This window comes from Leiobunum rupestre, chromosome 10 (assembly GCF_980474605.1).
Source record: "Leiobunum rupestre chromosome 10, qqLeiRupe1.1.hap1, whole genome shotgun sequence".
NCBI lineage: Eukaryota > Metazoa > Arthropoda > Arachnida > Opiliones > Sclerosomatidae > Leiobunum > Leiobunum rupestre.
The window spans coordinates 56,922,169-56,933,463 of NC_143393.1; the positions used below are offsets into that span (position 1 = coordinate 56,922,169).

General features: G+C 39.6%; 3 protein-coding genes across 3 annotated transcripts; all 3 read left to right on the forward strand.

Annotated features, from left to right (window-relative positions):
• The first annotated feature begins 2,648 nt into the window (after positions 1-2,648).
• Positions 2,649-5,078, forward strand: LOC149926262 (uncharacterized). Its single transcript, XM_090161932.1, has 3 exons — positions 2,649-2,906; positions 2,994-4,084; positions 4,181-5,078. The coding sequence occupies exons 1-3, from the start codon at positions 2,649-2,651 to the stop codon at positions 5,076-5,078; spliced, it is 2,247 nt and encodes a 748-aa protein (XP_090018058.1).
• Positions 5,079-5,110: 32 nt separating this feature from the next.
• Positions 5,111-5,968, forward strand: LOC149926263 (uncharacterized). The gene has a single exon (XM_090161933.1). It carries the CDS (start codon positions 5,111-5,113, stop codon positions 5,966-5,968), a length of 858 nt encoding a protein of 285 aa, XP_090018059.1.
• A 51-nt stretch (positions 5,969-6,019) lies between these two features.
• LOC149926264 (uncharacterized) lies at positions 6,020-6,637 on the forward strand. Its single transcript, XM_090161934.1, has one exon. It carries the CDS (start codon positions 6,020-6,022, stop codon positions 6,635-6,637), a length of 618 nt encoding a protein of 205 aa, XP_090018060.1.
• Positions 6,638-11,295: the final 4,658 nt, after the last annotated feature.

Below are 11,295 nucleotides of genomic sequence, written 5' to 3' on the forward strand. Positions count from 1 at the left end.
GTGAGTTACTTATGGTATTATTTATTTTAACTATTGTATATCTCTCGAGTAAATTACTTCTAAACCAATCTAATACAATTCCACGTTACAAGCTTTTTCTAATTTCTGTATTAATATAGGGTGGGATACAGTATCGAATGCCTTTTTTAAGTCCAAAAACACGCCAATAGATTTTACGTTTTGATCAATAGTTTTATATAGCATTTCTGTTAGCTAGTACTTAGACCTTTTCTAAAACCTTATTGATTTTTCGATAAATATTTTGAGCTCTCCAGGAAGTTAACTAACTGATTTTTTATAACTTTTTCAAATATTTTAGAAATGTTACTAAGAAGGGCAATAGGGCGGTAGTTTCCCACTTCTGTTTTGTCTCCTGATTTGAATTTTGGTATAATTATTGCTTTTTTAAATATATCTGGGGAAATTCCCGAGGTTAATGATAAATTTATAATATGAGATAAGGGAGTTACTATGTACGGGTTTAGTTTTTTAAGGTGGCCATTAGAATTAGAATTTTTAAACGATGCAATTATTATTTTTATATCATTCGGAATAACCGGCGAGAAAAAAGACCTGGTATTATTTTCAGTTGGGTCTGTGTTAGAGGATGCATTTAGATTAGTCGTTAAGTTATCTTTAGCAAAAAATTTAATGCAACGTTAAATGGTTCTTTTTTAATACGCTTAGCTAATGCATCTCTTTTCCTTATCGATACAATTATTGAATTTGTTATCGAAGGTTTTATTTATTTTTATGAGAGAAAGAAATATGTCGTTTTTTTGACGTTAGATCAATATGTTTTTTAATACATCAACAAATAGTTAAGAGGCTTCATTAGGGTCGTTTTCTTCAAAAATTGAGTTCAACGTTTCTTTTTCGATATTTTTGGTTAAAATTTCATAATCAATTTCGATAAATTCTTTTGAAATATTTAGTTTATTTGTTTCGCGTACGTTAGGGATACTAATATAAATTGGGTAGTGGTCTGTAATATTAACTATATGAGTAGTGGATAACACTTCATTTTTTACGTTTTGCTTAATGAAAAAGTGGTCAATACAGGTTTTTAGTAGTGGAAGTTACTCGAGTAGGGTTATTTATACATGGAAAAAAGCCGTTTTCGTGTAGTACGTTTAGGTACTCAGTAAATATTTTCTAGCGTGGCAATAAAAGATCTATATTTATATCTCCAGCCCAAATTAAATTTTCAATATTCGTATAATAAGACAATTAGGAATTCATATTACTAATAAATTCTAGAGCACTGTTACTAGGAGATCGGTAACATTCTATAATCCTGTAAATTTTATTATTAGTTAATTTGACGTCGATACTTTTGATAGTTGCTTCGGCTATCGTAAATATATTCTCAACAAAACTTAAATCATTTTTTACGGAAATAACTATGCCACCGTTTCGGTTTTAACACATTTTTGTAAAACAGTAATTATAACCATTTATGTAGAATTCATTATTTTCCATAATTTGAAAAGTTTCAGTTAGTATAATTACATCTAATGATATGTTAATTGATTGTGATTAAACACAAAATTGGTCAAAGTTTTTTCTCAAACTTCGTATATTTAAGTGGAGAACTTTTAAACCATGCGAGGTTAACGAATTTAACATTGAAACAATCTAAAGGTATTTGCTAAGTTTGTTGATACTCAAATAAACCCGGGAACAATAACCGTGGTACAAGTATATAGTTGACGACAAGATCAACAGTTGACGGCGACGAAATGGCAGAGCTTGCCGTAGCAAAGACGTTCCGGAAAGTTACTCGAGACAAAAATCATAAATAAGCTTAAATCATTACTACAAGATGGTGCATCACGCGACGAATTCGAAGACCAACAAGCCCTACTTGAACAGAAAGAAAAGGCCCTTCTTAAAGTCGACGAGAAAATAGCGGCGTTGATGACGACAGCTAGTGAGGGAGAAATTGAACTGGAAGCGAAGGAGTGCCACGAATGTCAGGACCAAATCATTCTTATCAAGAATAAGGTTCGGAGATCGCTAAAAGGACGAAGAACTGAGGTATCATCGAGCTCGGACGACGATTCGGATGCCACATCAGTCGACTCAACAGCAATTACAGCTTCGAGAAATCAGACAAGACTTCCTACTCTCGTCATCACCAAGTTCAGTGGAGAGATAACCGAGTGGCCTTGCTTCTGGTCTCAATTTCAGTCGACGATTGGTGAAAGAACAACTTTAAATAAGGTAGAAAAGTTTAATTATCTACTTTCGTATTTGGAGGGAGAATCCAAAAGTGCTTTGGGAGGCATAAAGGCGTCGGCCGTAAACTACGATGTCGCTGTGAGAATATTAAGAGAAAGATACGAACGTAAAGACATGATTGTACACAAGCTCATGAAAAGACTTCACTCTATAGAGTCAGTGTATAATTGTAATGATTTGTCAGCTCTTAGAATGTTGTATGATACTTGTGAGTCTAATATTAGAAGTTTAATGGCGTTGGGAGTCGATATCGAAGCAAATGGAGTGTCCCATAATTCTCGGTCGACTGCCTGACGAGATTCGTTTAAAGTATAGCATGAACAAGGGTAGAAATTCAGAGTGGGATATAAGCGAGGTAATGGCTTTTTTTTCAAAAAGAAGTTGAAGGTAGAGAGAATAGCGCTATGTTAACAGAAAGTGCCAAACCTACTCAAGTGAAGGAATTACGTAAACAGGACACTGCGAAGAAGTTTTATAAAGAAAAACGCGAAGATGAAATCATCGCGAGTGCAACAGCGCTACAAACCAACGTATCACAACGAGGACCCTACTGCATTTTCTGTAAGAACAACACTCATTCCGCGATCAATTGCGCAAAAATGGACTTAGAAGACAAATTGAAGTTTTTGAAAGATTCGAACAGATGCTACATTTGCATGAAGGTGGGCCATCGAATGAAAAACTGTCGATCTGGGTTCCATCCTTGTAAAATTTGTAAACGAAGACACAACGTTGCAATATGCGAATAGAACAAAGTGAACAAGAAGACACAATCGCAAACACAAATTAAAGGAGTTCAAGATGAAACGTCAGTTAAGGTGGTTTCTCTGATAGATTGCCAGAAAACGGTATTTCTACAAACTGCTAAAGCCACAGTAAAGGGCCCGAATAACAACGGAGAATCTCAGGTAGTAAGATGTCTGTTGGACACAGGAAGCCAAGCGTCTTTTATAAGAGAAGACGTGGCGCGAAGACTGAAACTGCCAGTGGTGGGGCAGCAAGTAATCGAAATCCAGAACTTCGGTAACGAAAACCCCACAAAATCAAATCGAAGAATCATTAGAGTGAATTTACAGAATGTGAAAGATCCAAGAGAAGTGATCGCTATAACGGCCATAGAAATCCCGTATTTATGTAACGCTCTTTCGCTCTTAAAATGTGAAGAAATTAAGGATCTCGTGGAATCGAAGGTATATCAACTGGCGGACGAGCCAAACGAAACGACACCTGCTCTATCAAGCATAGGTATTTTGATTGGAGCAGATTCCTACTATGAGGTAGTTACTGGAAAATTCGAGCGATTGACTAATTCGTTAGTTGCGATTGAAACGAAATTAGGATGGGCTATCCAAGGTCCCACAACGTCAAATTTAATCAGTGTAAATACAAACCGAATTACTGTGATGAAAACAGGCCTCCACGAATCGGAAGTGGCCAAAACGTTAAAATCCTTTTGGGAAATTGAATCGCTAGGCATCAACAACGATGAAAATCAAACTGGAAGTGAAGTCGAAATAATGAACAGGTTTAAAAATGAGATCATCTTCGTAGAAGGAAGATATGAAGTGAAATTTCCCTGGATTGTTGCTAAAGAAATTCTACCAGATAATAAATCGGTGGCCACCAGGCGAATTAGACATCTTCTGGAGCGATTTTCAAGAGATCCAGTATATTTTGAAGACTACCGGAAAATTGTTGAAGAACAAATTCAGCTAGGCGTAGTCGAAGAGGTTTTACCTGGTGAAGGCACAAGTGAAGTCGGTACATATTACATGCCACATCACGGTGTTAAACGCGAAGCCAGTGCGACCACAAAATTAAGGGTCGTATTTGATGCATCGTAACACGTCAAGGGTTCATCGTCATTAAACAATTGCGTATCGAGCGGACCAAACTTAAATCCGGATCTGTTGAAGCTCATTATTCGTTTTCGAAGCCATCGAGTCGCCATCACTGCTGATATCGAAAAGGCATTTCTTCAGGTCGGCCTCTCTAAAGAAGATAGGAGCGCAGTGAGATTCTTATGGGTGAAAATCCACGAAGATGGAGGGTTTCGAAGAGACGATTTTCGAATACTTCAGATGACAAGAGTTCCATTCGGCGTTTTGGCCAGTCCGTTTCTGTTGGCAGCTACGATTAAAGTGCATATTGCAAAATACAAAGGTGATGAAACCGAAGTTGTTCGTTCACTAGATCAAGATTTGTACGTGGACGACTATCTCTCTGGTGCGGAAAATGTCGAAGGCGCCTACGAATTGTCGAACGCAGCTTTGCAAATAATGAAAGAAGCTAATATGAACCTTCGAAAATGGAAATCAAACTCCAACGAATTACAGGAAAATTGGGGAAGTAAAGCGGCAGATTCGAACGAAAATACAAAAATCGAACACGAAACCAACGTCGAGCAGAAAATCTTAGGACTGCTTTGGAACCCAGAAAGGGACAGTTTTTCGTTTGATCTATCCAAATTGGCAGAAATTTTACAAAATACTAAGGGAACGAAACGCCACGTACTGAATGCAGTTGCTCAAATATTTGATCCTCTCGGAATGTTAGCGCCGTACACGATACGCGCCAAATTACTGTTCCAAGAACTATGGGATCCTCCTTTTGAATGGGATCAACCACTACCAGAAAGTCTGAACAACAAGTTCCAAGCGTGGTGCCAAGAAGTAGCCACAGTTCGAAAAATCCACCTTGATGGAAAGAATTACACGTGTTTTGCGATGCCAGTCAAAAGGCGTATGGCAGTGTGGTGTATTTTCGTTATGAAACAAAAACTGGAAGGGTTGGAACGTCATTTTAGACGTCAAAGGCAAGAGTGGCACCAATGAAACAAAAATTATCTCTTCCTCGGTTGGAATTAATGGGTTGCTTGTTGGGATCTCGACTCGCAAAAAACGTAAAGGCCGCTTTGAAGATCGAAGAAATACCGGTTGTCTATTGGTCAGATTCTATGGTCGCGCTCTCATGGCTGAAGAAATCACCTAAAACTTGGAAACCGTTCGTACAAAATCGTGTAGCAGAAATTCAAAACATAACTAGGGCCAAGGAATGGCGATATTGTCCCGGTACAGATAATCCAGCGGACTTTCTGACTCGTGGATTAAGGGCAACTGAGTTAGTTGAAAGTGATAGATGGTGGAATGGTCCGAAGTGGATTTTAAAGGAAGAATTTACATGGCCTACAATTGAAGAAAAGAAAATTAAGGCAGATCCTATTGAAGAGATTGATTTTGAGAAGAGAAAGACAGTCCTCACGATTCACCGTGAAACAATTAATGGAATCCACAATATATTGCAGTTAAAAAGGTACAGCGATGTAAACAAGGTGTTCAGAATAACTGCTTTCGTTTTACGATATGTGAACAAAATCAGGAGGAGAGAAGTCAACTCGGGGCCCATCGGGGTCGATGAAATACGAGAAGTGGAACAAATATGGATTAAAAATGTTCAAATCTTGGAGTACGGATCAGAATTAGAATCTTTGAAAAGGGACCAAGCGATTCCCAAGGAATCTAATATCATGAAGCTACGACCGATTTTAAGGAATGGTCTGTTATGTGTCGGTGGACGCCTCGAACAAGCTGATTTAAGTGAAGATGATAAACACCCTATAATTCTTCCGTACAAACAAGACTTGTCGAAGTTGTTAATGATTAGAAGCCACATCGAAGTTCTTCATTCGGGAGTACAAAATACATTAACACAAGCGAGAGGTTGATATTGGTGTATTTGCAGTCGGCAATTGGCAAAATCTGTTGTCGAAGGGTGCATGCTTTGTAGGAGATTGAGATCCAAACCAGGTGAAGCCCCAACAGCTCCACTTCCTAGGGAGAGAATCCAAGAGTCTCCACCTTTCGAAATAATTGGTTTAGATTTCGCCGGACCACTATTCGTGAAGATGAATAGAAATCTGGAGAAATGTTATATTTGTCTGTGTACGGGCGCAGTAACAAGAGCCATCCATTTGGAACTTGTGCCGTTACAAAATACTCATCAATTTTTGTTGGCCTTTCGACGTATTATCGCCAGACGAGGAATACCTCGTATAGTCTATTCGGACAACGCGAGAACTTTTCGACGAGCTGAAGAGGATTTACGATTGCTATGGAAAAATATGAAGAGTACTGAAACTCAAGAGTTCTTTGCCAACAAGGGTATTCGATGGCGCTACATAGCTGAAAGAGCAGCGTGGTGGGGTGGATGGTGGGAAAGATTAGTTCGCTCTACAAAAACAACTTTAAGGAAAATTCTGGGTCGTGCAGCGTTAACGTATCAAGAAATGGAAACAAGTCTCGCAGAAACTGAAGCAATGATTAATTCTAGACCGATTACATACGTACCCAGTCATGCTGAAGAACCATCACCATTAACCCCTGCCCATTTTTAACCGGAAAACGTTTAACGTGTCTACCGTCTCAGCGAGGTAGAGAAATAGAAATACCGAGAAATCAATTAGAAATGACCCGACGGGAGCGACATAGAAGTGCGCTTTTCGATATGTTATGGAATCGGTGGAGGAAAGAATATCTACTTGAATTGCGCTCAGCGCATTACGACAGTGGAGTGCGAAAAGAATCGTCAATAAAGGAAACTGACGTAGTACTGGTACACGAAGAGAAATATCCCAAACACATGTGGAAATTGGGAGTGATAACTGAAACACAAAGGGGTCGCGATGGGAAAATTAGATCGTGTTTAGTCAGAGTCCCAAATGGAAACATTATAAGACGACCGATATCGCTCCTATACGCTTTAGAAATTAATGATTAATGCGCTACGGTGTAAAAAAAGAGTAAAATAATACTAATGTATAGAATTATTTTGGGGGGAGTGTTGAAAATTATCGCGCATTAAATAGTATAATTAGTTTTATTGGTATTATTGATTTTAAAAATGTAACGCTGTCAAAATTTATTATGTAAAAAGAGCAAAAACTGTTGGTATAGAAAAAATATATAATTTTAACACATTTATATAACAGAATATAGACCTATAACCAATGTAATATATATTGAAGGAAATTAACGGCGTCAGACGCGTGATTTGAAATTCACTCCTTTAAATCGCGCGCTCTTTCGAGCGTAAATAAAAAGAAAACCCAACGATCTTTAGATTTGAAATATAATTAGAGTTTGTAAGTTCCCGAAAAGTGGAGCTCCGTTTGCAATAACCGAAAAGTGTTATTAAATACCTGTTTGTTCTCAACAGATGCGTTTTTAGTTAATATAGTCATAATAGTACAGGGAACTCGAATGATTTTTCAGTCGGTCATTTGAGTTAAAGTCGGAACAGCTCTCCCGAAACTCACGTAGCGTCTTATACGATTCCGACATCTTATAATAACAGACGAAGCCGCTACAAAGCCTTTGTCATGTTAAATTCCCGCCAAAAAATGCTTATTACTCGTGATATAGCTACAAGATCACGCATTCCCCGAGTATCTGCGAAAGAATTGTTCACTAACCCGGCCATTTTTCGTAATTTCGCTACAAGCAAATAAAAATCGCGCGACCTCAATTTGACAGACTAATTCGAGAAATATGACATAATTAATAGGTGTTTGCGATTCTCTCAGTACGTGTATTGTCACTAAAGGTATTTGCGCCGCTAAGTTTGCTGATAAAATACTCTTAAACGTCGGGCCGAAGCTACCATAGCAACGGGGTATCCTCGTACTTTCTACACAGAATAACACCTGTTCTAAATCCATCAAAACCTGTCACAGCGTTAACAATGGAGAGAGATAAACGCGGAGAAAAGCGACGGAGGCGAGCCTGGGAATTCCTTTAAACAATTTCGCGCCAAGACACCAGCCAATCAGCGCGAAGTACACGCGCGGCGTGGTCACCGCGTGGTAATCGCGCGCGCCATCTGGCGGGAGTGCCCTTTTTTAGGTTACGCCCCCCTTTGACGGGGGGAAGGAAGCGGGGACTTCCGGTGCCGTCCCCCACGTCTACCTCTACATGGAAAAACCCTGAAGATGGTAGACATACCAACTTATAAGCAACGCGGTCGTGCCACTGTAATTTTAGTTAGTTAAATTAAGTGGCATGACCGCGGCGTATATATGCAACGCGGTCGTGCCACTTGGTATTAAATTAATACTTAAAGGTCTAATTTGGGGTTTCGGGTGGGGGGAAAATACGCCAAAAAATTGGCCGTTGAAGGTCTTAATCCCCGAAAATGACGATATTTCCGCCATCCGTGCCACTTTATAACTCGAAAAACCCTTAAAAACCGATATTGTTTTTGTCGTGCGTGCCATCCGTGCCACTTTAGAAATCTTAAAACCCTGAATAAGCGATAATTATTTTCCGTGTGTGACATCCGTGCCACTTAAGAAATCGGAAAAGTTGCACTTTTTGGCCATTTTTGAATTCCTTGCGTGCCATCCGTGCCACTGTGAAAATATTTTTTCCCGGCTCTCTTACCATCTCCGACGCCCTTACCACTCGTTTCAGGGGTAGAAGGACACATTTTTTTGCATGGGGGCGATAACGACGATCCTCTTTTTTCATTTTGTTCTTCGTCCGCCGCTAAAACTTCAGCGTACGATTTATTTATATTGGAGATTGCCCGCTCCATCTCTTCATCGTCGCTATTAAGCCACGAAGCAACGAATTTGACGGACTTCGGTTAACTGGTGTTGTCTCCGCCTCCATTTGATGATGATTCGCCAATTTTGGTTAACGAAAACCCTTCATAGTCATCCGAAGACTCTCCCGAATCAAGGTCGTTTTCAACCCGAGAAAAAAGCGGCTGGTCCAATTTATGTAAATTTATTCGTCGCAGACACGCCGCTTTTGTCTCGGGTTTCATCCCCTTCGGCCATAAGAGATCTTCGGAGTTACAACAAATAAGTCGGGCAATTCCACTACCAAAGTTGACACTACTGTACTTTACATCACAGGTAACGTCTCGGTCGACGTTAAGGATCTTTAGGAAATCTTGAGCGGTCCAACATTCGGTTCCAACATCGTCAATTAGAACCAAGTCGGTCACGCCTGCTCTAATCTTTCGCCAATCGTCTTTGTGGCGGATAATTACTGGTTTTTGGCCGTGGGCAAGGGCAAACTCAGTTTTACCATACCCAGTTGGACCAATTAACACCTGAACTCGTTTCTTCAAAACCTTCGCCGGTATCGCTGCCACATTAAAATCTTTCAATTCAAACTTGGATTTATCAGGCAAGGCGTATTTTTGGAAAAAAAAAATTCGCTCAGCGAGCGCTTCCGACTAATAAACTGCGGCAAGTCTTGTCGCTCCAGAAATTTCAAGATTTCTACCGCGTTGTCATAACGATCATCCGCCAACTCTACAAGAGCGTTAAATTTCGGCCTCTTAAAGGAAGGGTGCTCCCCTACTTCTTCGGCTTCGCCAACACCATTGACCGAATTCAACAAGTCAATGTACTCTACAGATGGCTCCTTACAAAATGCGATGTCCGCTGTATTGGGAAATAGAGATTTCACAGCACTTATCGTTTTCTGTAGTTTCCCGCGAAATATCGCCCGAAAAACGTCATTCCCGTTTACATTCTTGACACGTCTGGTGATAGACCAGTCGAAATTCGCCTTTAATGCAGTTGAAATTATGTCACTTTCGTCGATATGAAAACTTCCTGAAAAGCAATAGCCCCTAGACATGATGAATTCTTCTGTAAATTTTAAAATATATAAATATAAAAACAACCCCAATTAATCATGTACAATAAACTTAACCAACCTCGCAAAACACGTTAACTTGAACGCCGTTTGTATATTTCAACTCAACTAAGGCCCGAAGTTCCTGCTAGTAAGAAAAAATTGATACTAAGTTCCGTCCGAAGTAAGGTAACGAGACAGCAAGCTGTGAAAAAATGAACCTACCTCGAAGAAGGGAACACACCAACTGAAAACCGTCCGAAAGATCAGCCGGTTACAATAGAATGGACGGAAGGTTGCGTTTTGAAGAAAACACACCAACCGATATTCGACGAAGGTCCTGTGGGTTTGTAAAGAATAGATACTAAGTTCCGTCCGAAGTAAGGTAACGAGACAGCAAGCTATGAAAAAATGAACCTACCTCGAAGAAGGGAACACACCAACTGAAAACCGTCCAAAAGATCTGCCGGTTACAATAGAATGGACGGAAGGTTGCGTTTCGAAGAAAACACACCAACCGATATTCGACGAAAGGTCCTGCTGCTTTGTGAAGAATAGATACTAAGTTCCGTTCAAAGTAAGGTAATGAGACAGCAAGCTATGGAAAAATGAACATACCTCGACGAAAGGAAGACACCTACTGTGAAATTATTAATAAGCTCCGACTATTTATCTTCCCAATGGTCGCAACAAAACCAAATCCAACTTTTCTACAGTATCAAAATACTACCTACGTTACACGATATAAATATTCGACGCCTAAGATTTCACCTGTCGTTTCCCCCTTTTGCAACACTTTTTCCCACCTTTTTCCCTTTAGTCTTTCCCCGTTTTAACCTCTTCTATTCCTCTTATAAAATCTTTTATTCCCCTTTCAACCCCTTTGTATTTCTACCGGTCTCTATTCTATACAATAAACGATGTTCTGGTTTACAACAACCCTATTAAACCATGTGTATTACAAATGTTTTTGATATGGTGGGTATTACAAATGTTATTGAAATGGCGTGTTTAACAAATGTTGTTGAAGTGGTGTGTATAACATATGTGGTTGAAACCGTGTGGATTCAAATAACTTCCGGTTTGCTTTTACGCAACTCACAAACATCTCACAGACTATCTTACACATGGAGTTTCTTTCATCTGACAGGCGTCTCACAGACCATCTCATACACAAAAGTTTATGCATCTCACAGGCATCTACACCTCATCTCACAGCCCATCTCACACGTAGTTTCGTTCATCTCACAGACCATCTCTTACACAGACCACCTCATACAGTAAGTTTTAATCGTCTCACAGTCGTCTAACAGGCCATCTCAAAGGGTATCTCGCACCTCATCTCACAGCCCATCTCATACAGAAAGTTTTAATCGTCTCACTGGCATCTCACAGACCATCT

Coding starts and splice junctions, on each gene's coding strand:
- LOC149926262 (XM_090161932.1), top strand. CDS start 2,649: ATGTTAACAGAAAGTGCCAAACCTACTCAAGTGAAGGAATTACGTAAA. Junction 2,907..2,993: donor GATGCTACATTTGCATGAAG/GTGGGCCATCGA, acceptor ATATGCGAATAG/AACAAAGTGAACAAGAAGAC. Junction 4,085..4,180: donor AGGGTCGTATTTGATGCATC/GTAACACGTCAA, acceptor TCGTTTTCGAAG/CCATCGAGTCGCCATCACTG.
- LOC149926263 (XM_090161933.1), top strand. CDS start 5,111: ATGGGTTGCTTGTTGGGATCTCGACTCGCAAAAAACGTAAAGGCCGCT.
- LOC149926264 (XM_090161934.1), top strand. CDS start 6,020: ATGCTTTGTAGGAGATTGAGATCCAAACCAGGTGAAGCCCCAACAGCT.